The sequence below is a fragment of the Aedes aegypti genome, chromosome 3, assembly GCF_002204515.2.
Source record: "Aedes aegypti strain LVP_AGWG chromosome 3, AaegL5.0 Primary Assembly, whole genome shotgun sequence".
Taxonomy (NCBI): domain Eukaryota; kingdom Metazoa; phylum Arthropoda; class Insecta; order Diptera; family Culicidae; genus Aedes; species Aedes aegypti.
In genome coordinates this window covers 100,394,895-100,421,826 of record NC_035109.1, presented here as the reverse complement: position 1 = coordinate 100,421,826, position 26,932 = coordinate 100,394,895, and the positions used below count along the sequence as shown (strand labels likewise).

Sequence of the window (26,932 nt, the reverse complement as noted above, 5' to 3'; positions counted from 1 at the left end):
TTGAGTAGTTCACGGAACGACTTTTTATTTATGATTCTTACACGGTTTATATTGTATGTTTAATTGCTCTTACGACTCCAGCTAATGACTGCGGTTATGACATAGATGAACTCGAACCCTACGTCCTATAAACTAAAATGCTCTTCAGATCTTTATGTCATCGAATATAGTTAGCACAGCAGACTTAAACTTTTAGAAAATAGGCTTAACATTTGACTTAGACACTATCCAAGAAACCTAATGACTAAATTACAATCAATCGCAGCAGTCCTGACAGTAGAAATAAATATATCTTGTTAGCTTTTTGGAAATGGAGGGATTAAAAATAAGAATGCCGGAAATGAGACGTTCAATTTTTCTTGGTGAAAAATTGCAGAACCAAAACGATCCAGATCGATGTCGCTAATCCCAAGGACGCCTGGTTGGTAGCTGCGCTGAAGCAGACTTTCCTCATCGAAGTGGTCGACAGGTGCTTTCGTCTCAGGAAGTTCCGAATGCTTTGGTTTTCCTAAAACAAAAGTAGAAAAGATAAGTTGAAAATCACAGTCGGTATACTGCCGTGAATCGCAAGTCAGTCCCATCTGTAAAAAGTAGGCATTGAGAAAATGGGCTGTGAAGTTTCCAAACTCGTTTTCCATACGAATATTGAAAAAATTCCAGAGGAACATGTTCCAATCTTAATGAAACTTTCACAACTTGCTTTTTACTACGATATCTTTCCGAGAAAAATATAAAGATGATCGAAACACGATTCATTTTTGTGTTACACGGTGCGGATATCTGTAGTAGGACTGACAATTTGACTAGCTGTTTTTTCCTAATTTTTCCGAACAAATAATATAATCTCATTAGTGCAGCTGAAAGAGCATTGGAAGATATGTTGAAAACTGAGCTCAACTCAATTTTGACGTAAATGCAGATGGGACTGGCTTGCGATTCACGGCAGTATACAGGTTTTAAAAAATTTGCGTGTTGATTAGAAAATCTAGAAAATGTTTTTTTTTTTTTTTTTTTAATTTCTTTATTAGTATCATTCCAAACATTACATTCATTTCTTATATCTAGGTGTTCTGTGTTATTAGGCAACACTATCATCCTAATTTGGTAAAACAAATTGAAGATTTAATTAACATTTTGTTAACAACATATTACATTTCATTTGCCGTAGCAGTTCAGTTTTTTTACAGGTGAGTTGATTTCACCTGCTTCTAAGAGAAAAAAAAACGTTTTTAATATACTTAACCTACCTTAACCTAAACATACAACTCATTAATCGTGGCAATAGAAGATTGCAACGATTTTTGCCTGAAATTATTAATTATTTTATTTGACATTTGTTCCAATGTTTCAACATTGGATATTCTATGTAACTCATTGGTACTATACCAGGGAGGAAGCCTCAGAATCATTTTCAAAATTTTATTTTGATTTCTCTGCAGAGCTTTCTTCCTGGTACTACAACAGCTAGTCCATATTGGTACAGCATACAACATGGCTGGCCTGAAAATTTGTTTGAATATCAAAAGCTTGTTCTTAAGACAAAGTTTTGATTTTCTATTAATAAGGGGATAGAGACATTTTACATATTTATTACATTTGGCTTGAATGCCCTCAATGTGATTTTTGAAAGTTAAATTCTTATCTAGCATGAGCCCTAGATACTTAACTTCATCTGACCAATTTATTGGAACCCCTCTCATTGTGACAACATGTCTACTTGAAGGTTTCAAATAAAGAGCTTTTGGTTTATGTGGAAATATTATTAGTTGAGTTTTGGAAGCATTAGGAGAAATCTTCCATTTTTGCAAGTATGAAGAAAAAATATCCAAACTTTTTTGCAATCGACTACAGATGACACGCAGGCTTCGTCCTTTGGCGGAGAGGCCTGTGTCATCCGCAAACAAAGATTTTTGACATCCCTGAGGTAGCTCAGGTAAGTCAGATGTGAAAATATTGTATAATATTGGTCCCAGAATGCTGCCTTGAGGAACATCAGCTCTTACAGGAAGTCTTTCAGATCTGGAGTTTTGATAATTAACCTGAAGTGTACGATTTGACAGATAACTTTGAATTATTCTAACAATGTATGTTGGAAAATTAAAGTTTTTTAATTTTACAATCAAACATTCATGCCAAACACTGTCGAATGCTTTTTCTATGTCTAGAAGAGCAAGACCAGTAGAATAGCCTTCCGATTTGTTGGAACGGATCAAAATTGTTACACGTAAAAGTTGATGAGTGGTCGAATGTCCATGGCGGAATCCGAACTGTTCATTGGCAAAAATTGAATTTTCGTTGATGTGGGCCATCATTCTGTTCAAAATAACCTTTTCAAAAAGTTTACTGATGGAGGAAAGCAAACTGATTGGACGATAGCTAGAAGCTTCTGCAGGATTTTTGTCTGGTTTTAAAATTGGAACAACCTTAGCATTTTTCCATTTGTCAGGAAAATATGCTAATTGAAAACATTTGTTAAATATATCAACTAAAAATGATAAGCTACTTTCTGGAAGTTTCTTGATGAGGATGTAGAAAATTCCATCATCGCCAGGAGCTTTCATGTTTTTGAATTTTTTAATAATAGTTCTCACTTCTTCCAAATCAGTCTCCCAGGCATTTTCGAAAACGTTCTCTTGATTGAGAATATTTTCGAACTCCTGAGTAACTTCATTTTCAATTGGACTAGTAAGTCCTAAATTAAAATTGTGCGCACTTTCAAACTGCATAGCAAGTTTTTGAGCTTTTTCGCAATTAGTTAGTAATAATTTGTTTTCCTCTTTCAATGCCGGTATTGGCTTCTGAGGTTTTTTCAAGATTTTAGATAATTTCCAAAAGGGCTTAGAGCCAGGGTTCAATTTAGAAATTTTATTTTCAAAATTTTTGTTTCTTAATTGAGCAAAACGTTTCTTGATTTCTTTCTGCAAATCCTGCCATATAATTTTCATAGCAGGATCGCGAGTGCGTTGAAATTGCCTTCTCCTCACGTTTTTAAGACGGATCAAAAGTTTAAGATCATCGTCTATAATCACGGATTCAAATTTTACTTCACATTTTGGAATTGCAATGCTCCGGGCTTCAACAATGGAATTTGTTAAAGTTTCAAGAGCATTGTCAATATCAAGTTTAGTTTCTAAAGAAATGTTAACATCAAGATTAGAGTCAACATACGTTTTATATATATTCCAGTCGGCTCGTAAATAATTGAAAGTGGAGCTGATAGGATTGAGAATCGCTTCTTGGGATATTTGAAATGTAACAGGGACATGATCAGAATCAAAATCAGCATGAGTAATCAGTTGGCTACAAAGATGACTAGAGTCGGTTAAGACCAAATCAATCGTAGATGGATTTCTAGAAGAGGAAAAACATGTAGGGCTATCAGGGTATTGAATTGAGAAATATCCTGAAGAGCACTCATCAAATAAAATTCTGCCGTTGGAATTACTTTGAGAATTATTCCATGACCGATGTTTGGCATTAAAGTCACCAATTACAAACAATTTTGACTTATTGCGAGTCAATTTACGCAAGTCAGTTTGGAGCAAATTAACTTGCTGCCCAGAGCATTGAAAAGGTAAATAGGCAGCTATGAAAGTATATTTACCAAACTGTGTTTCAACAGAAACACCTAAAGTTTCAAAAACTTTAGTTTCAAATGATGAAAACAGTTGATGTTTTATACGCCTATGAATGATGATTGCAACTCCCCCACATGCCCCATCAAGGCGATCATTACGATAAACAAAAAAGTTAGGATCTCTTTTGAGTTTAGATCCAGGTTTTAAATACGTTTCGGTAATAACTGCTATATGCACGTTATTAACCGTAAGAAAATTAAACAGCTCGTCCTCTTTACCATTCAGAGAACGAGCATTCCAATTTAAAATATTTAAATTATTATTTGGATCCATTAGAAAAACGTAATCCAATAACAATTTGATTTGTAAATTTTACACCTACTTGGACTGCTTCAGTCATAGTGGTGGTTTTGAACATTGCATCAATCATTAGATTCAATTGTTCAGTTAGAAAATTAAAATCAGAGGCAGACATGTCATGTGATTTCCCATTGGAATTTCCGGTAGACGAAGAAGCGGAGTTACCTGTGGCGGTAGGGTTTTTTCCATTTGATTTGAAACAAGTAGAATGGGTACCCATGGATCGAACAGGGGAGGAGTTCGAATTTCCTGCTACGATATCGGCAAAGGATTTACCGTGGGTAGATACATTCGAAATAGAAAGATTCGAACGGCTACCCGACGGATTAAAATTAGTTTGTGAATGAGCATGATTATGATCTTCCTGATGGGTATGATTCATGATCAAGCGATCGTTAACTGAAAAATGAGCATTGTTCGATACTCTACCAGGCAAATTCCGGAAACGACCGTTATCGTAACGGATATTATCTTTCATCTGCCTGGCACGAGCCTCAATGACCTTTTTGCGTGAAGGACAATTCCAAAAATTGGACTTATGGTTAGCCCCGCAATTACAACATATGAATTTGGTGGTATCTTCCTTCACTGGACAGACGTCTTTGGCGTGAGAAGAACCTCCGCAAATCATGCATTTAGCATCCATGCGACAATTTTTTGTACCATGACCCCACTTTTGGCACCGAAGGCACTGAGTGGGGTTTTGGTAATTTCCTCCAGGTTTCTGGAAATGTTCCCATGTCACACGGACATCAAACAAAAGTTTTGCTTTTTCTAAAGCTTTAATATTATTTAGTTCTTTTTTGTTAAAGTGAACTAAATAAAATTCTTGAGAAAGCCCTTTCCGAACAATGCCAGATTGGGTTCTCTTTTTCATAATGATTACTTGGAGTGGGGAAAATCCAAGTATATCATTTATTCCATTTTTGATCTCTTCAGGTGATTTATAGTCACTTGAGAGACCTTTCAAGACAACTTTGAACAAACGTTCAGTTTTGCCGTCATAAGTAAAAAATTTGTGCTTCTTCTCTTCAAGATATTTGAGAAGAAGTTCGCGATCTTTAAAAGTTTCCGGCAAAACGCGACAGTCTCCTTTCTTTGCGATTTGGAAGGAAACCTTGATTCCCCTAATGGAGTTCAAGATCTCCTGCCTAAATCCCGCAAATTCGGAACAACTGACCACGATAGGCGGCACTCTTTGCTTCCTCACTTGAATCAAAGAGCCTGGGCTAGAGGCTGCTTCGATTTGGTGTTCGGAAAATTTGTCTAGAGCATCGAACTGATTGCTCATTTCGATACAATTATTCATTTCACCCTTGGAAGAAAGTTCGCATTCCGGGGAAGCGTCCTTTCTTCCATTCTTGCCACGTGTAGTGACAATTTTAAAACCCACTTTTTTGGAAGGAAGTAGTGAATTCAGAGATTCACCCTTCCTTTTGTTAGTTGTTGATACCATGTTTAATTAATAAACGAAAGAAGACGTGACCTTCGAAAGGTTTTTTCCCAAGACGGTGTCCAAGAAGGATTACCACCGCTAGCTTTCGCCAACGGGTCCAACGAAAAATCGAAGGCACGGGTCCAAACAAGGATCGTAAAGGGATCAATAATAGAAAAAATAGTACTGAAAAGTACTGTTTTAGTAGCACTGAAAAGTACTGATTTGAATTTTAGCACTGAGAAGTACTGTTTTTGTAGCACTGAAAAGTACTGTTTTATTGCTTTAGGTAGTTTTTAAGAAAACTTCCAAGAGCAGAGAGAATTCGTGTACGCACAGCACGAAGGTACGATGCGCACTGATCTAGAAAATGTTCTTCAAGTATAGCTAGAGACGTTTCACCAGGAACATTTGTACAAGAAAATAAAATTTGTTCCATGGAAATTAATTGTGGGTTTTGATGGAGAACTCTTAAAGGATCTAGTTTAATTGAAGAATTCTTGCAAACATATAGCAAAAATTTGCTATTCCTAGCTCAATTGCTGTGTTTTCCTTGTTCATCTACATACACTTGAAGGAATAAAATGGACCTGCTGAGTGATCCTTAACCTTAGCATCCTGTCCAGAACTTCTACCTTCTCACGTTACCGGCCGGAACCGAGCAGCCTAAGGGAAGATCAGATAGCCAAGCCTAGTCTTCAAAAAATCTCTCTTCAAAAGATGTTGAGATCAAAAATATTCAGAGCAAGATTTATTTTCACATCTTAAAATAAAATCCATTCATGCAACGAATCATGCCACGTATATGAAAAGATGTAATCATTGATTGATTGTTAGCCGAGTAAATGAATCGGATAAGCATTGATGATATGATTTTATTTTGATCAACACCGCTAGCGCATGACGGCTCACCTTAGTAGCATGTCCGAAAGAACTTGAAACTATTGAGAACCAGGCTATGACCGTGGTCATCATGTAAAGAACAAACGGACAATGCTGTATCGTGTCAGCACCGAGGAGGCAGCCCCTCTAGCACGATGTAGGTAGCGCAACACTGGTTAGGTGGCCTATCGAAGACTCCTCACCAACCAAGAAAGACAAAAGTAGAGCGAACGGATTGATTTTACGGCAACAGAACAGACAAAGGACAACGATTAGAAAGTTGGATCTTGGTACGTGAGTACTTTGAATGAACCCGCGCTTGTTGGGCTCCTGGCTAGTGAACTGCGGAATGTCGGCGTGAACGTGGCTGCTATCCAGGAAATACGCTGGCCGAGAATTGGAGAACGTTAATTCCGTGCGGTGGACCCCATCGCCAACACTTCATTCAAGTACCACATCACTATGGGCGGTTTCCATACAAACTGGTGGCCAAAAATATTTTTTCCATCTCATGTCGTATTTATGAGTTTTGTGATACAAATTTAATGTTTAATTTTCAAACAAAAGTTTTCGAGACTAATTTTTGAATAGGGTCTATAACAAAATAATAAGTGTTGTTACTAATGATGCATATAAGCCAGTGGTCCTCAGCCTAACTGACTATGCGGGCCACTTCGGTACTTTCAGAACATGCAGCGGGCCGCAAGATATGCAATTCTCTATTTCGGCGGTTTTTGAATATTATAAAAAATGACCCTTAATTATTAACTCACAATTTTCGTAATTTTTAAAAGGTATTTGTGCCGATAATTTCAGCTTAGAAATCATTATTTTTATTAAGTTGGTATTACATCAATTAATTTGATAAAACCTCGTTAACGATGTTACGCCAATTTACTCGGTCCATGGCTGTGTCTCTCCAACTTCGATTTTGGCCCACGTTCTCCAGATCCTGTTGCACCTGATCAAGCCACCTCGCTCGCTGTGCTCCTCGCCTTCTTGTGCCAACCGGATTCGACGCGAACACCATCTTCGCAGGATTGTTGTCCGGTAGCCTTGCAACATGCCCTGCCCAGCGCACCCTTCCGGCTTTCGCAACCTTCTGGATACTGGGTTCGCCGAAGAGCCTAGCGAGCTCGTGATTCATTCTCCGCCGCCACACACCGTTTTCCTGTACTCCGCCAAAGATCGTCCTAAGCACCCTTCGTTCGAACACTCCAAGTGCTTGCAGGTCCTCTTCCAGCATGGTCCATGCTTCATGTCCATAGAGGACCACCGGTCTTATAAGCGTTTTGTACATGGTACATTTGGTGCGAGGGTGAATCTTTCTCGACCGCAGCTTCTTCTGGAGCCCATAGTAGGCGCGACTTCCACTGATGATGCGTCTCCGTATTTCACGACTAACGTTGTTGTCAGCCGTTAACAAGGATCCGAGGTAGACGAACTCATCAACCACCTCAAAAGTATCCCCGTCTATCGTAACACTGCTTCCCAGGCGGGCTCTGTCGCGCTCGGTTCCGCCTATCAGCATGTACTTTGTTTTTGACGCATTCACCACCAGGCCGACTTTTGTCGCTTCACGTTTCAGGCGGGTGTACAGGTCTGCCACCGTTCCAAATGTTCTGCCGACAATATCCATATCATCCGCGAAGCAAACAAATTGGCTGGATCTTGTGAAAATTGTACCTCGGTTATTGAACCCGGCTCTCCGCATGACACCTTCTAGCGCGATGTTGAACAGCAGGCACGAAAGTCCATCACCCTGTCGTAGTCCCCGGCGGGATTCGAACGAACTGGAATGTTCACCCGAAATCTTCACGCTATTCTGCACACCGTCCATCGTTGCTCTTATTAGTCTTGTGAGCTTCCCGGGAAAACTGTACTCGTCCATGATTTTCCATAGCTCTTCGCGGTCGATGCTATCATAAGCCGCTTTGAAATCGATGAACAAGTGATGCGTTGGGACTTGGTATTCACGGTATTTCTGGAGGATTTGCCGTACAGTGAAGATTTGGTCCGTTGTCGAGCGGCCGTTGATGAAACCAGCTTGATAACTTCCCACAAACTCATTTGTTATTGGTGATAGACGACGGAAGATAATCTGGGATAGCACTTTGTAGGCGGCATTCAGGATAGTGATCGCACGATAGTTTTCACATTCCAGTTTGTCGCCCTTCTTGTAGATGGGGCATATGACCCCTTGCTTCCACTCCTCCGGCAGCTGTTCCGTTTCCCAGATTCTGACAATCAGCCGGTGCAGACAGGCTGCCAACCTCTCCGGGCCCATTTTGATGAGTTCAGCTCCAATACCATCCTTACCAGCGGCCTTGTTATTCTTGAGCTGGTTGATGGCATCCTTAACTTTCCTCAATGTGGGGACAGGTTGGTTTCCTTCATCCACCGTGCTGACGTAGCCACTTCCTCCGCTGTCGTGATCCTCGGCGCCTGTGTTCTCCGTGCCATTCAGGTGTTCATCGTAGTGCTGCTTCCACCTTTCAATCACCTCACGTCCGTCTGTCAAGATGCTTCCGTCCTTATCCCTACACATTTCGGCTCGCGGCACGAAGCCTTTTCGGGATGCGTTAAGCTTCTCGTAGAACTTTCGCGTTTCTTGTGAACGATGCAGCTGTTCCATTTCTTCACATTCCGCTTCTTCCAGGCGGCGCTTTTTGTCCCGGAATAGGCGGGTTTGCTGCTTTCGTTTTCTTTTATATCGCTCCACGTTTTGTCGCGTTCCTTGCTGCAGCATTGCAGCCCGCGTTGCATCCTTCTCCTCCAAAACCTGCCTGCATTCATCGTCGAACCAATCGTCACATGTCCTCCTTTCCACGTACCCGACGATGCTCTCGGCTGCGTTGTTGATGGCTGCTTTTATGTTGCTCCAGCAGTCCTCAAGAGGGGCTTCGTCAAGCTCGCGCTCTTCCGGCAACGCTACCTCGAGATGCTGCGCGTATACGGCAGCGACGTTCGGTTGGGCCAGTCGCGCTAGGTTATACCGAGGCGGGCGTCGATACCGTACATTGTTAATGACGGATAGTTTTTGGCGCAGTTTCACCATCACCAGGTAGTGGTCGGAGTCAATGTTAGCGCCACGATAGGTTCTGACGTCGGTAATATCGGAGAAGTGCCGTCCATCGATCAAAACGTGGTCGATTTGTGATTCCGTCTGCAGTGGTGATCTCCAGGTGTATCGATACGGGAGGCTGTGCTGGAAGTAGGTGCTGCGAATGGCCATGTTCTTGGAGGCGGCAAAATCTATCAGTCGTAGGCCGTTCTCGGTCGTCAGCCGGTGGGCGCTGAACTTTCCAATCGTCGGTCTGAACTCCTCCTCCTGGCCAACCTGAGCGTTTAAGTCTCCTATGATGATCTTGACGTCGTGGCTTGGGCAGCGGTCGTACTCGCATTCGAGCTGCGCGTAAAATGCGTCCTTGTCATCATCAGTGCTTCCGGAGTGAGGGCTATGCACGTTTATGATGCTGAAGTTGAAGAACCGGCCTTTGAGCCTCAACTTGCACATTCTTTCGTTGATCGGCCACCACCCGATCACGCGCCTCTGCATATCACCCATCACTATAAAAGCTGTTCCCAGCTCACGTGTGTTGCCGCAGCTCTGGTAGATGGTATGATTACCTCTAAACGATCGCACCATCGAACCTGTCCAGCACATCTCCTGCAGCGCTACGACGTCGAAACCGCGGATCTTCAGTACATCGGAGAGTATGCGTGTGCTTCCGATGAAGTTGAGAGATTTGCAGTTCCACGTACCGAGTTTCCAATCGCAAGTCCATTTCCGTCGCTGTGGTCTTTGCCGATTGTTCCGGTCCGTATTCTCTCGTTGACGTTCCTGTGCTGGTGTATTTTTACGGCTGGCTTGCAGGGCCTGACACCAACCCCCTAGATTTCCGGAGGACTATATGTTCGGAGGGCCATAGTGCGCAGTTTAGCTTAGAGTCCTTCTCTGGCACTCGGACGATGATCAGCCGCCCCTGACATGGGGAACAGACGCTGTTGTGAGCCGCTCCTAACATGGAGTACAGACGCTCAAGGTTTGCAAAAGCAAACCCCCCCTTCCCTGTCAGCATACGACCAAAGTTCCCACCGGGGGTTGATTACCCGATCTTCCCCAAGGTTACTCGTACCCCGGCCAGTACCACGAGGAGGTAGGAATAGGAGTTGCTGGGCAAGAGGCTAAGGACCACACAATGGGGTCTATTTTATTCCTGTAGGTACGCGAGGTACCAATGGTACGCCATGCCCAGCCATTTACCGTGCCTTAGCTTAGAAATCATACATTAGGGATTTTAAAATAGATGGTGCACAATCACTATCAGAACAGAATTAATGGGCCTAATGGCCGTGCGTTTAGTGTCGTCGTTGAGGTGTGGGTTCGATTCCTGCTTCAGCCATTGAAATTTTTCATTAGGAATGTTTCTCGGCTGTGCCATTGTAGCGCATGCTCGTTTCGTTGTCTAGTGTTAAGTTATAGTATGAACAGCTAAATGGCTGAAGGCGATGTCCGTGTTTTATTAATCGTTTTCGAACACGGGGACATAAGAAAATATTCATCGGAAGCGTTACTGCTACGAAAAATCCCTGTTCACAGCAAATGTCCAGTGCAATCTTCAAGCAAAGTATGTATTTTGTTTAAGAGTCTCTAAAGTATCTTGATTCTACTTCAATAATACGCTCCCAAAGCTCTCAAAATTCAAGACTTGATAAAACTCAGGAATTGAACATAAACTGTATAACATTCCGTCTTCTCAGCACGATTGAGCACATAATGTAATGTCAAAATCTCGCCATGTAAAATTCATAAGTATTTAGTAGTAAGGGCTTAAGAAATAAAAAACTTTTTCGATGAAATCATAACATGCGGGCCGCAACTCCCTTATTTCCGAAAAAGACTCGCGGGCCACACAAAACCATGCAAAGGGCCGCAGTTTGGTGACCACTGATATAAGCCATTTATGCGATTAGCGTTGTGCAAACCATTATAAATGTTAGAATTTACATAGAAATGATTATATGAATGATTTAGCGATATTTAATTATTCTCTGAATTATTTTTTAGCTATTTTAAATAGAAAATGGTTAACAATATGAGAAAAAATCAAAAAGCCCTAATTTAAAAAAGTGCAAATTTGTGCAGCTAAATTGTTCACGATCCTTCAGTTTACATCTTCATCTGCTTCCCATTTGATATTTGAGCCTGGGACAACTTGGGACAAAAAAGTATGGGATGTGTAAAGTTTCGATATAAAATCAAATATATTTTTTTCAGTGCACTCCCCGCATTTTTTCGACCTAAAATACGATTTTTTATTTCATTTTATTTCTATAAGATATCTTTTTGAATAAGGTTTCGGAGGTTAAGATCTGTATAAAATATTACAGTTATGCAGTATAATGTTTTCAATGTGTACCTTGTGTTTGCACTGAATTCTTCATTTTTCTTAAAAACTCTAACTTTAACATACTGTATCAATTAAAATATAAAAGATCTTGCCCTGATATTCCAGGAATATCTTAATAGAAGTGTTTACTATGGAATGATGTATATGAAAAACCTATCAGAACAAGTCATTTTTTCGATTATTGGCCACCTCAACGCCCATAGTGCACATCTACTACAGCGGTGGCGACAGAGCAGAACGTGGAGTTGGCTTCATAGTGATTGGGAAGCAGATGAAGCGAATTATTCGATGGAAACCGGTAAGTGACCGAATCTGTGTGTTGAGAATGAAGGGTAAGTTCTTCAACTACAGCCTGATCAGCATATATGCGCCAACAAACGATTAGCCCGATGACATGAAGGATGAGTTCTATGAGAGCCTGGATAAGGCCTACGGAGAGAGCGCAAAACATGTCTGCTCCCAAATATACCCCGTGCTGGTTGATGGGCGACATTTCTCATATGTCATGGATGTCAGGACTTTCCGAGGCCCTAATATCGACTTGGATCATGTTCTCGTTGTAGCTAAAATTCGGGCGCAGTTATCCAGCGTCACGAGTTCCAGAACAAACAGAACGTTACGCTTCAATATACAACGCTTGTCGACTGATTAGGTAGCTGTACAGTTCCGCCAGCAGCTAGAAGAGCAGTTGGGAAGAATCAACGTTGCTAGAGATGTCGACAGCCTGTGGGATCCTATCCACGAAGCTGTGACAGCAACGGCGCGGGATTGGCACTGGTCAACGACGGAGACGAAACGACTGGTTCGATGAAGAATGCCAGAGAGTGACAGACATGAAGAATGTCGCCAGAAGCTGTATGCTTGTGGCCGGTACCCGACAGAACACGGGTAGAAATCAGAATCCAAAAACAAGATTATGACTCATGATATCATGATTCCAGCATGTTTTCGTCTTATGAAAATACACCATGATTTGGACTCATGATATCATGAGTCAGATTGCCGTAACGCAACACACACGTTAGGGTTTTGTAGCTGATTGCTCGGAATCATGATTCAAATGCCAAAAATGCTGAGTCGTGCATCCGTTTATGATCGACAAAAATAAAAAAAAAAGTTAAAAATAGCATACATTAAGATTCGAGCCAAGAACCTTCCGATTGTAAGCCACGTACTCTACTACTCAACTGCTTCGTCATCTTGAATTACGAGTGATCCATACGAATGAGATGAAGCAAAGTGCGCCGCTTAGTGTTTTCACACTGGATGTTACGCTTATAAGGAATCATGATTATGACTCCAGGAACCATGATTTGTGATCCTGATATTATGACCTAACCAATTTATGAATTTCATGATTTGTAAATCATGGTGTGGAGATCAGATTTTTATCCGTGAACAGAGAGCGGTACAGGACTGCGAGAACCGAAGAAAAGCGAATCCACCGCAGGAAGAAAAGGCAGCACGAAGAAAGTGTGGTAGCTGAAGCTCAAGAAAGATTGAACCGGAATGATATGCGAAGATTCTATGCAACGGTCAATGGTGCGCGGCACAATACCGTAACAGTGCCCGCCATGTGCAATGATCGAGAAAGGAATTTGCTAACCGATAAAACGGCGGTGGCTGCCAGGTGGAAGGAGCACTTTCAGCAATTGTTGAACGGTGAAAATGTAGCGAGGAAAGGGATGAACATTGATGATGACGATCAAGCTGTGGACTCACCAACCATAGGAGAGGTTAAAAAGGCTATCAGCGAGCTGAAGAACTGTAAGGCTGCTGGGAAGGACGAGATCCCGGTCGAGCTTCTCAAGCACGGAAGCGAACAGCTTTACCAGTCGATCCACCGAGTACTTCTGAAGGTATGGGAGGACGAAGAATTGGCCACCGGCTGGTTAGATGGCCTCATCCGCCCTATCTACAAGAAAGGGCACAGACTGAAGTGTGCCAATTACAGAGGAATTACCTTGCTGAATTCGGCGTACAAAATTTTGTCGCGTGTCCTGTTTAACAGACTGAGACCGCTTGAGGAGTCCTTCGTCGGTGAATATCAAGCTGGTTTACGTGAGGGCCGTTCGACAACGGACCAGATGATTAGCTTGCGAATGATCCTAGATAAATTCCGGGAGTATAACTTGCAGACGCACCATCTGTTTATTGATTTCAAGGCGGCGTATGATTCAGTGAAAAGAAATGAGCTGTGGCAGATAATGTCTGAACATGGTTTTCCGGCGAAACTAATTAGGCTCATACGTGCTACGCTGGATGGTTCGAAGTCAAGTGCTCGGATCGCAGACGAGGTGTCAACCTCGTTGTGACGTTAGACGGGTTGAAGCAGGGAGACGCACTTTCGAATTATTACTGTTCAACATTGCACTCGAGGGTGCTATTGCTCCTTGGCTTTGCGGACGATATAGACCTAATTGGAATCGATCGCAGGTCAGTGGAAGAGGCCTTCATGCCTTTGAAGAGGGAGACAGCGAGGATAGGCCTGACCATTAATTCTACCATAACGAAGTACATGGTTGCAGGTAGAGATAGAGTCAGGCTTTGTGCTGAGGTAATGTTTAATGGAGATGTGTTTGAAGTTGTTGAAGAATTTGTTCACCTTGCAACACTTGTGACATATGACAACCACGTTTCCCGCGAAGTGAAAAGACGTGTTGCAGCTGCGAATAGGGCCTTTTACGGACTACGTAACCAGCTTAGGTCCCGCAGCTTGCTAACGGAAACAAAATTCGCCCTGTATAAAACATTGATTCTTCCGGTGGCTCTCTACGGGCACGAAGCGTGGACGTTGAAAGAGTCAGACCGGAACGCTCTCGGTGTTTTCGAGCGTAAAGTGCTGCGGACAATACGCGGTGGGAAACTCGAAAATGGTGTGTGGCACAAATGCATGAATCACGAGTTGTATCAAGTGTACAAAAATGCGAATATTTTCAAGCGTGTAAAATACGGCAGACTTCAGTGGACTGCTCACTTAGTGCGAATGTCGGAAGAAATAATTGCAAAAATAATATTCGGCAGGGAATCAGGTAGAGATCGGCGGCTTCGGAGAAGACCACGAATACGCTGGTTGTTCGCATTGGAAGAGGACCTGGCAACCCTAAACGTTCGGGGCAACTGAAGAAGCGATCCATTGGGCATCTCGGAATAATGATCGATGACAAGCTCATCTTCGCTAGCCACGTTGAATATGCCTGTACAAGAGCATCTACGGCTATTGCTATACTTATTAGGATATTGTCCAACAACTCTACGGAAATTGTATGCAAGTGTCATCTTTTGATAGGAGTGTCGCTATCTATACTTGAGTATGTACGGTCAAACGCGCTGAGAACAAACAGAATCCTTAAGCGGTTAGAAAACACGAGTAGGATCATATGTTCAAGAGTGGCAAGTACATACCGAAAGGTTACCGATCGAACGTTAAACCAGAAATAAGAAAAATTCTGAATTTAGATTAACTCTAGACCAAAATCCATGAGAGAAATGAAATATTATCAACAAAAGTTCGGCGTTGGCATTCTAACTATGTAGTGCTACAATAGCAACTCTCATGCGTCAGCGAAGCAGTAAATTAGAATTCCAACGCTAAGCTTCCAATTGTTAGTCGAATTGTCAATAACTTTTATTGAAACATACCTCTGGGGACAGTCCCATCGGCTGCCTCGTCAGCACCACCGAGAACAGCTGCCCTCCTGGCACACTCTGGCAGAACGTCAGCACCAGCTGGTTGTTGATGGCCTTGAGCACCTGAACCGTCCCGGTGAACTGCACGTACGGCAACTGGATCATCGTACCGGACTGCGGTGCCGAAGAAATCCAGAATCCCGGCCGGGAAGAATTGAACCGCAAGGTGTACTCCAACGTGTGATCCTTCTCGTCCCAAATCAGCCTCAAATAGCGAAAGCTTGTCTGCTGTCGATAGTTGTACTGGTACTGGTGCTGCTGTTGATGCTGCTGGTGCTGCTGGGCCTGGTAACGCCGATTGCCGTCTGTATCGTGACGGCTTTGGCTTCTGTCTCCCGGGTAGCCGTACGATGTGCCAAATCGCACTTCCGGTCCATTATCTCGCTGGGTGCTCTCACTGGATGATGTCTGCCAAAAGGGGAACCGAGTACGAGCGACAGTAAACACAATTAATCAATTGAACGATTCTGTGGTTAGGAATGCATTACTACAATCACGGTTGTTCCCAATCCTTTATTATAAGAAAAAAAAACTCCATCAAATTCGTGCCCATCAGTAGATTTCTCCAAGCATATTTGGATAATATTAAACTTTTGATCGTCGCGCGAAACAACACCCAGGAGTCTGACCACTTATAAAGATGACGTCTTCGGCTTCATTATGTCAGACAAGAAATTCGGATTTTTGCCACTAGGCGGCGCTAGTTAGCATGAAACTTTTGTTTTGCAAGTTTTCAGGATCCTGATCACTTAGAAAGATGGCGTCTTCAGCAGAGTTGTTCAGTAGCTCAAATTATTTCTTTGTTTAATCCTTGAAGTTAGAGATTTTGTAAAATAATGATAGTCCCTGAGCTTCTGAACAACTTTGCCGAATGTGCCTGTCAAAAAAGTCAAGAACCTGTAGTATCTGCAAAACAAAAATTTCATGCTCACTAGCGCCGCCTGGTGGCAATAATGATACCCCTTGAGCTACTGAACTACTTTGCCGAAGACGCTTTCTTTCTAAGTGGTCAGGCTCCTGAGATATCTGAAAACAAAAAATGCATGCTCACTAGTGCCACCTAGTGGCAAAGTTTTAAAACAACTAGCTCGAACAATGATAGTCCTTAACTTACTAAACAACTTTGCCGAAGACGCCATCCTTCTAAATGGCCAGGATCCTGAAATAACTGCAAAACAAAAGTAAAATTTCCATGCCCTGTAGTGCCACCTAGCGGTCATATTCCGAATTAGATAAGGTACCATCAGATAGCGCTTCACATCCAGAACAGCTTTACTGAAGACTTCTAAATTATCTGGATTTTGAGATATACTGATTTCAAGGTGTGGTTTACTCGAACCGTATATAGTGCGTTCATTATCATGCGACTTCCATGTACATTTACCATATTATAAAACTGTAAAAAAAACTGTCGAGTTTTGTTCTTAAGAAGATTCTTGAGAATACATTTTGGTTTGGTGTCGATAGATATCCTTGTTGCAAAATGATAGCATATAAATCACAACTGTTGTACAAAGTACAACAGCGCGAAAGCCCGAAGGTTAAGATAACATTGAGATTTTTTTTATAATAATGGTCTGGGAAGCACCGTGTCCAATGATTGATACTATGGGAAGATGGAAGGGCAAATTTACTAACCGAATTGGTGATGTCGGACAGATGAATCACCACACAAGTGTCGTAGACCGATTCACCTTCTTCGCTGCCGATGTGAGTGATCACCTCGCTGCCATACCAGAGGCCCATGATCTGGAAAAAACGAAGAGGGGTGTGAGAATGAAAACAACTATTAATGTCAATAATTGACCCGAGGGAATCATACAATGCTAAGCGTTGTCATCTTTACACTCGTGTTCCATCGCTGATGAAGGGCAGACTTTTAGCACAGACAAACAGACGTCACACTCTCATCATTGTCCATCGACCACCTTTTAAACGGTCGATTTAAAAATATGGTAGGTGGCCAATCCGCCACCCGCAGCGCTCGCATCGATTTTGTTCGCGTTTGACATTTACACACTATCGCCATCTGTTGGCCCGTCGGCCAAATACAATAAGTTTTGCATTGGGCGTGCATGTCCTCGTGACTATGATTTGGATCGAGATTTGTTCTAAGTGTTACGTCTGTTTGTCTGTGCTTTTAGTTTTAGTTTCATGAATCAACACGAGCTAAATGTCGTTCATTCATTGAAGCAAATTGTGTAGCATTCAGTTGATCGGTTGCGTTTGCATTTTCACTCCGCGTGTAATGGAAACGGCACTTGTAAAGCTATCGCATTGAAATATTATACACGCTGCGAACTGGACTATCGAAATTCATACATTTTGCCTTATGAAAGATGGAACGATTATCGCAATGTGTCGTTTATGTATCGTTTTAGCAGTTTTAGCATCACTCCACATAAAGGCGTCGATAGACGCGTGATATACGCTCGGGCCTATCGATCGCTGATTCGATTCCAGGTTGCAGCGAAAACGTTTTTTGTTTTCAAATTCTGATTTCATAAGGCAAATTTATGAATATCAATCCGATTTCTTGTGGCGAATTTTCATAAGGGGTTCCTATGTTAATCGATAGTTTATTTGCCTGATTGTAGGACTACATCGAGCTCAGTATATTCTCATACAAATACGAGGTACAGTTATTTCGTACTAGCGAATCTGACATCATTGATGAGTATATGTATTGGAAGGTATTGAGGACGTTAATGGCAAGAAGAAGAATGTATTGGAAGGCATTATAATATTGATTCTCTTCAGAAAGTCTTTGAAATTATTCAAATTATATTTTGTATTTTGAAGATTCATGAATAACATAAAAAAAAACATTGGATGTATTAATCATTTTTTGTCAAAATATGAGTTCAATAACTTTTAATAACAACTACCGAAACTCTTATACCTTGCAATTGGATGAAATGGACAATTGTGAGTGAAAAAGTTACACGTCTTCTCGGTGAGATTCTCAATCCGCTAGACATGCGCGTCTCCAACTACACCACATGAGTGGGTAATTTGTCTTTGGTAATGTGCCTGTCTAGCGAATTGGAACTCGAGAGTTCGAATCTCACCGAGATGGCTTGTAACCTTCTAGCAAATTTTACTTCAGTTTGCTCATCTAATACAATTGTAAAGTATAAATAATGTCTACATTTTCGGTAGTTGTTATATAATGTCTACATTTTCATCAGTATATAGGCGGCATCCACAAATTACGTAACGCTCTAGGGGGAGGGGGGGAGTAGGCTCAAGCGTTACGGCTCATACAAAAATTTAATTTTTTTCATACAAAAAGCGTTACGGAGGGGGGGGGGAGGGGGTCAAAAAATTTCAATTTTAGCGTTACGTAATAAATGGACGCCGCCATAAAGGTTTTCTAGTTTGAGTCATTTTACTCCATAATATTGCTCTAGACATTGGAAACTCTTTGTACAAATCCAATACTCCAGTTATCTGTTCATTTGCAAGTAATAATTCTGTGCAGTTGCAAAGCGTTAGGTTACATACAAACGCACACTGCATATTAATTACGATCAATTGGTACTTATTGACGTCCAATATCGACCCGATGAAGCAGCTAGCAATCAATTTAATTTGCAGTAGAGTCCATGTCTGTGAAAGGTTTGCAAAGCTACTATGTAAATCATATAAGCCTGGGGCGAAAAAACAATACAATAAATATTTTATTTAGCTTAAACTAACTGCTATGAATGTAGGTACTCCAACCTACCTACCAAGTACTTCACTTTGAAATTCCGCCCTAAATGCTTATCTTTGACAGATACGCGTATTTCGACTGCCACTTACAGTCTTCTTCAGTACTCCAATCTACTTTATCTAATGAGGTTCTGCTCAGAGGATTCAAATACATTAAAAATAGTACTATTTATGTTCCCAAACTTTAATTTACAAATGCTAATACAATAGAGAAATTGTCTGGATAAGAGTTTTGAAATAAAATTAGATTTTCGTGACCAATATCGTTTTGACTCGTATTTCGTGCACTAAAGATTTACAGTGACTTTAAGTGATCCAGAGGGGTATCAATCAGCTGATACTTGCCAAAATTTAAAATCATTGCATAATTTATCAGATAACTGTTGAGCTAATTTTAAAATAATATTTTAACGCAACAGAATGGAACATGGTATGGTATTTTGGAGCAGGTTGTACAAGGGTCTTTGAAGGAAAGATTTTGGTCTGCGAGAAGTAGTCAAATTCCTGCAATAATCGATAGTATAAATTCTGACAGAATCATAACAAGTTTGCCTTCAATAAATTTTGGAAAGAAAATCTTTGAAGAATTCATAGAAATATTCTTAAAGGAATAGGGTCCCAAAGCCCTGTCCCAATTTTAGTGCCAAACATTTAAGCTTAGGCCAAAAACACATGTTTACTCAACTTTTAATGTTTCTCGATTGTTTTAGTCCTAAAAACATTTTTTTATGTTTTTTTTAGATTTTGTCACCGCTTGGCTTAAACTCAAATTTTGGGCATATTTTGTTTTCCGTGTCTCTTCGGAAATGTCAGATAGGAACAACCCCAGTGTTAAAACTAAAACCCCTATGGTGTTTTTGTCGACTAAGCGAACGTCAAACATGATGAAAAGTGTCAAGGTTCATTTATGGACCCAATTTTTAAACTAAAGTTTAAACATGATATAATTTGAGCGGGAAATAATGCTCAAGTAGTTGCAGTAGCATGCTCTTTCGTGTTATTAAATAAAAACAAGATTTCATCAAAAATTTTAGGACCCAATTCTCATAGGTATCTCTGGACGAACTTATGAAGTGATTCTTAGATGCATTTCATTGACAATCAACAAAACAAAATCTTCAGAAAAGGGACACGTTAAAGATTTTGATGGAATTCATGGCAGATTCTAAGAAGGATTAATCTATATAAATAAAAATGGAATGGTGTTTGTATGTCACGAAATGGCTTGAAAACGGGCTATCGGATTTTGAAAATTCTTCCATAGTTATGTTCCTGAGGTGTTCCGACGTGTTTGTGGATATAAAAAGTAGAGGATATTTAACGGGAAAGTTGAAAAAACTAGAGTGAACGGAACTTCCATTTTGCACGGGACGTTTCATGGCGTTTTTCAACAGCCTACTTGATGGCAAGGCGAAGTTTGCCGGGACCACTAGTATGTAATGAATTTTATTTTCAGCTTGCAATGATAATGTATGCCATGAAACACATCATTCTTAGAATACAGGTTCACCCAAATGACATACGATCGAAGCGGTATAACTCGGAGGTTGTTGCACCCAAAACAGAAAAATGCGCATCAGTTACTATCAAGATTCACCAAAACAAAAAGTTTTGCCTCACTATCAGCCGTATAAATTATGCTTTTCCCAACGGCACGGCATCACACTAAATATTCTCCCGTTCCATTGACTGAAGGAAGCGCCCCACGCCGTTCGAAACTAAACAGCGCCAAATCGTTGTTAACGCTTCAGTACGTTTATGTTGTGTATGAAATAAAAATAAAGAGGCATTGGAACATCAATTGCGCCTTGCATACCCGATCAGGAGAAAATATCAAGCCTGTAACAATTACGGGACTGACTACACTAAGCATTACTCACGATAACACAATTCGCAAACTGACTATTGTCAACTGATAATCAGCAAAACCCCCCCCCCCCCCCCCCCCAAATTTTTAACACCCAATGTTAAATGGTTCTACAAGAAGCTCCATCTCTCCTAAAGATTTATACGTTAGGTGACGAGAGACGGTTGACCTTGAAAAAGGTCCAATACACGGGACGGAAACGTCGGGCTTAGCCAAACAAGCCGTTTTAATTTATAAGATTGAGAAAGTCACAAAATCACAATTATCCTCCCAGTCGCAACACCATAGGTAATTCCTAAAGTAATCCGAGAAGAAATGCTTGGAAAAATATACATAAAATATTCCCAAAGAATTTCCAAATTTCTGAAGGATTCTAAAACTTTCTTGGGCTGTCCAATTTGTTTTTTTTTTTCGTTGTTATGCATTCTTTACCTCATAATAACACTACATAATAACAAAATAATACTACATAATAACATAATACTGCCCATATTTGCACGATCGGCGTAACCATCAGCTCTATCATTACTAAGAAAGGGCTATTGTGTGTTCCCGCCTGTACTCTTGGATCTGACAACAATTTTAGTCAAATAATCTTTACATTTGCTTAATATTGAAATTCAAAAGTTGACTGGGGGATATTTTATTTTATTTTGTCAACTAAAAACTTACACGTTATTTTACCCAATCTAACATGCAGTTTGATGAACGAATATATGCATAAATTGACGTAAGCACCTAATGACTGTCACAGCAACCAGGTTTATACGCTAAACTATCCAAACAAACACTAGACAAAACAAACATCTGTTTGGATAAGTTGATGTATGTACTCAAGGCAAATCATTTTTCGTTAAAAAATCAAAAATTTTCGAACAAAGAAGTTCTGTTCGCAAGTCTAATGAGTGTATTATGAAGTAAAGAATGCAATGCAATGAAAAAATGATTTTTGGTCTGATTGGCGCTTACCTCGGCTATGTGAACATGGGCTTATTTGACATGCGAAAACTTATGTGTTCAAAAAAAATGAATTATAAGAGAAAAACGGATTGACATGAGCAGATAACCCAACTTAACCGGGCAAACAAAAGATTTGTCTAGTGTTTGATCGGATAGTTCGCCGTATAAACCAGGTTGCTATGACAGTGACAGTGGGGGTGCGAACTGGATATCAACAAGCAGCCAGGCTGCTGTCCAGCTAAAATTTTCATAAAAATGATCCGAGTATGCCCAGGAGTGTGCAATTATTACTTAGTCACACTAAAAAATGTAATGTGTCACATACAGTCACCCCACAGTTATGGATCAACTAAGAGTCATTTTTCACAACAAAATGCGATTAAAAATCATGTTGACGCTGTACAAAACCGGATTACCTCCCTGGCACTGCAGAATATGGTTGTTTTAAGAAATACAACACAACATTTGCGTTCATTTACGAAAAAGTGTCGATTTCGATAGAAATTTCAACCGTTGTCCATCCCACAGATGTGGATCAGTGGGAAAGGTGGTTCCTTATTATGGATCAAACCGACTCATATTATGGATCAACACACTATAACAGCCACTTATCTGCGAGGTAAATGAATGGAGTGTTAGTGAAAGTATACTTTTTGGCGTTTCTTTTGGAATCGCCTTATCTTTGATTCATAACTGTGGTATGGTTTTCAATACCCCACAGATATGAATCAACGCTTCTAGGAATATGGTAGACATTTTATTTCCTAGGAACAGGGAAAATGCGTAAACGTCCATTATAATTGATTGCGATGCTGTATAGATATATGCAGGCATTGCAGAATTCGCTCTCATTTGAGAATGAAGCACCATCAAAGCAAGCAAAGAAAAACATCCCATCTGTTGCAGTCCACGATCGTCTTTGTATCGCAAGGTGTAACAAGTCTGATAAATGGAAGCAGCGAGCGAGAGCCCCAAAGAGAGAGCGATGATAAAATCCATTTTTCTCGCTTGTTTACCGTTGGGGATAGGTGTTTTTCCTTACTGGCACGATAAACAATCCACAAACTTCCAATAGCAATAGTGTCCCCCAGGCTTGGAGCATGTTTAGAGGGGTTTTATCATGCACTACTATCCCCCCAATCTGATCAAAGTTGTAGCAGTATACGATAAACAGTCTCTCATAATGTGCAGCATGTTATGATAGTTACAGAGAGCGATACGTGAGAGATTCTCTCAATTTTCTCAGGATTCAATCCCTGGATATATGGTTCACGTAGGTAAAATGTGTTCTGCGTAATTGCAACTTTATTTGATGAGATATTCTCCGTAACACAAAAACTGCCACCTTTTTAAGAAATATTATAGTTGATCTTGTACATACATAAGTTTTTAAAAACTTAAACAGGTGGAATCAAGGGGTGGATCACTTGTTTGATGCACATCAAATGTGCATTGAATAGCATTTAATGCATTTTTTCGTGATTCACATCAACTTAGCCCTGAGGTTGAAAACTTCATTATGTTATTATAGTAACGCGTCGTTGTTTGTTATGAAAGTATATCAGTACGAAAAGCTGGCAGCCTGGCAAAAAAAATGTTCTTGGTGATCTGCAAAGCAGTTAGGAACGGGAAAATCGGTATTTCCTTCCCTGAAAGCATCTAAGCTGTCAAGTGACTCGCTGGTAGTTGACTGGGGCAGCGTCGTTCCGCTGACAAGTTGATAGATTGAGTTGATAGATCTTTGCCTTTCAAATTGATCTGAGTTTTACGGTTCAATTTCAGAATAAGTGTAGACAAATTATATTTGCAGTCTGGGATGACTTATATATTATGTGAAGAAGATTGTGAAACTACAACATGGCGATGAATGTACACTTCAACGGCATATGGAGGGCATATTACGTTCAAGCTTCTATGAAACCTTCCGCGGAGAGATTCTCCACTGCTCCAATGTGGACCAAATTTATTTTAAGACTTCATTTGTAATATAAATCGATTGTTTAATAAAGTATAAATCGTCTAGAAAAGCTGGAAATAAATCAACCTCCTTCCTCTCCAATAAGCTTTACTTCATAAATACAAGATTGGCAATCAAAATAAAGATTATAAATTAAGTTTTTTCCTTATCCACGGAAAGAATTCCCCAACAGTCTCCTAAAGCATTTTTCATAACAATTTTCATCTATAACAGCACCCTTCGCCAATGATGATGCCGATGAACTCGTTCTGGTTCACAATTTGCAATCTTCTCATATCCTCATAACTTTGAACATCTTCCTTACTGAGTCCGCCAATCATATCCTCTATTTCCAGCTTTGGTTAAGTGAAACAGATTTAACATCTCTGCATTTCAAAAGAGAACAATTTAGCCATTCCGAGACAAGGCAGTTTTGGTCGATGGAACATCCTGTAACAAATAAATCAATAAATACTCAAATCAACACGCAATATTTTTTTTTTTCTGATATGCCTTCAGTCTTACTAACCACATATAGATCCTGAAAAGATAAATTTAGATTGAGAACTCTGGATGGCCAATGCTTTCGATGATTCATATAGAAGGTAGCTGCCACGATAGTAAATTAAGTATGGACGAAATTGACACTTACTCAACAACAATCAAACCCAGAGTAAAAAATCACAGCATACCATGAGTTAAAAAATTTTCAAAGAGAACGATTGCATTGAAATGCATTTAAATTTTCTCGATGCATCAGGAGTGATCCACCCCTTGGGTGGAATCCTTGAGAAAATTCATATGAGACAAAGAGATTTTGATAGCAATTTCTTCAAGAATTCGTAAAAAAAATAATGGTACCCTAGTAACATGGGCAGAAAAACGTTCAACAATTTTCACTACTAATTATTTTAAAACTACTCCTTATGTTGCTTCATCAATTCCACTACGCATTACTTCTTTAACATATTTTTTCATGACGTTTCTTCAAATTTTTAATTTTGCTACTCTCAGAAAAATATTTCCTGAATTTCAGCAAACCGACATAATGATTAGGTCTTGTCATTAAATCAATTTTTGGGTGCATAAAAAGCTCGATAAAAAGCTTTAATGCCATGATCTAAAAAACGTGTATATTTTAAACAGGCTTTACTGTAATTATTTGATGAATACCTTGCATCCTCTCTTTCTCTTTTCATTCCTGACATTACATTTCAACTGTGAGAATATTGATTTAAGCATAATGATTATAAGATCTTCCACTTTTTTCAACAAGCTTTGCTCACTACATAAAACGTGTGGTAAAAAAATGCACTCTGTGTTCAGGAAACCCCAAAAACAAACCGATCCAAAAGGATCCTCAACTGTTACAACCTGTATTATCTGCTTTTTTCAATACGGCCGTGCTTCAAAGCTGCACATTTGCAGTAATACCAGTAATACCACGCTTGAACTGTGTACAACAAGTGTGCTTTTCAGATGGTGTTCATAATCAGTATATTATGTCTCTGCATTTGGGTCACAAGCACAACTGAAGAAGGCTCCGAGACATTTTTCACATCATTCGTAATAGTTGCCATACTTCCAGATATTTCAATGATAAAAACAAACGCATTTCAAACTTCCCGAATTTGGCAACATCCCCATTTTGGCAACATAAAAATCACGCCGTGCTGCCAAAATCGGTAAGGCACTGTATAACATACATTTCTTACTAAGGGATGGTACACAAATTATGTCACGCTAAACTTCAACTTTTTCGACCAAACCCCCCCCCCCCCCCCTTTGTCACACTTTTTGTATGAGTCCTCCAAAAATTTTGTAAGGCTTGTCACGCTTGGATTGACTAGGTGTTAATGTCAATTCATCTATATGATCGTTCTTAAAAAAATACAAAATATTCACCTTCGTAGTAAATTAGTTGAGTTTGATTTGTTTTTTTTTTCCTGGCTACACCCATGCTGGGGGCTCTCCCTATCACGGGTCATACACAAATTACGTCACGATCCAAGGTGACCCCCCAGCCGAGCGTGACAAGGCTTACAAAATTTTCGGAGGACTCATACAAAAAGTGTGACAAAGGGGGGGAGGGGGTCTTAAAAGTTGAAATTTAGCATGACATAATTTGTGTACCATCCCTTAAAGTCAATGGTACATTTATAGGTACATTTATGCATTCAACTTTAAAGCATCGGTAACATTAAAGAAAACTACGGTATACTTGTATATAATTATAAAAACATAATATAGTATTTCGTTTGCCTCTTTTTTCTACTCGGGAGGCAATGGAACTCGCGTTTCGGTAGACGGTGTTCATAACAACACATAACAATCTAAATGACTTCATCGTGAACCATCCCATCCCATCTCCCATCCCGATTCCATTGGGCCGTGGCATGATGAATAAAAACTAGCTGATTCAATTAAAAACTTCCGTGCGAAATGGTCCAATCCCTTACTTGTTCGATGTCCAACCCAGTTTGGGGATTCAAATCGGTGCAGTACTGTTGTGATGAAGATCCTCGGTTTTCCTTAGATGAATCCTGCAGAGCCAACAGACTGCCAATGAGCATCTGCATGGCCAATACCAACAACCACTTCATCTTCAGGCGATTTTTGTTTCACTGCTCAATACTGTTAGCTTGTAAACACTTTTTAAAATGTTAATCGTCTTCACCTTCACCAGCCAAAGTCCTAATCGACTTCTCCCTCAATAAGACGAACGCGACCCGGTGTAATTCGAACCTAATTAAATTAACTTTCGTTCGTTTCACCTCGTCGTAGTTTCGCATCCAAAAAACAACATTCTTTCTTCCCTCGATAAAGACGTCTTCACCGAACGTTTTCAAATACCAACCGAACCGTTCAAACTGCGACAATCGACTGAAAGCGCGCCCGTTTTGAAACTATCACCGAAGCGGAGTCCATCGGTCCCATCGATGTGTCCCCCTATCTCTATCCAATACGACGGTGGTCGGAGTTCTGCTGGAGCGATATTTGCTGCCTCCTATCGTGCACGCGGTGCCACAGTTCTCACTCGCAGTTCTCAAAATTTTCGCGCCATAGCTACCG

General features: G+C 40.5%; 1 protein-coding gene and 1 long non-coding RNA gene across 2 annotated transcripts; both read right to left on the bottom strand.

The window, feature by feature from the left end:
• LOC5569297 lies at window positions 1-26,836 on the bottom strand. The gene is made up of 4 exons (XM_001658373.2): window positions 26,320-26,836; window positions 16,998-17,108; window positions 15,312-15,767; window positions 1-508 (listed from the first exon to the last, which is right to left on the bottom strand). The coding sequence occupies exons 1-4, from the start codon at window positions 26,461-26,463 to the stop codon at window positions 350-352; spliced, it is 870 nt and encodes a 289-aa protein (XP_001658423.1). The 5' UTR covers window positions 26,464-26,836; the 3' UTR covers window positions 1-349.
• On the bottom strand, window positions 23,391-24,631 carry LOC110678616. Its single transcript, XR_002501780.1, has 2 exons — window positions 24,390-24,631; window positions 23,391-24,310 (listed from the first exon to the last, which is right to left on the bottom strand). It is a non-coding gene; the product is annotated as an uncharacterized LOC110678616 (long non-coding RNA).
• Window positions 26,837-26,932: the final 96 nt, after the last annotated feature.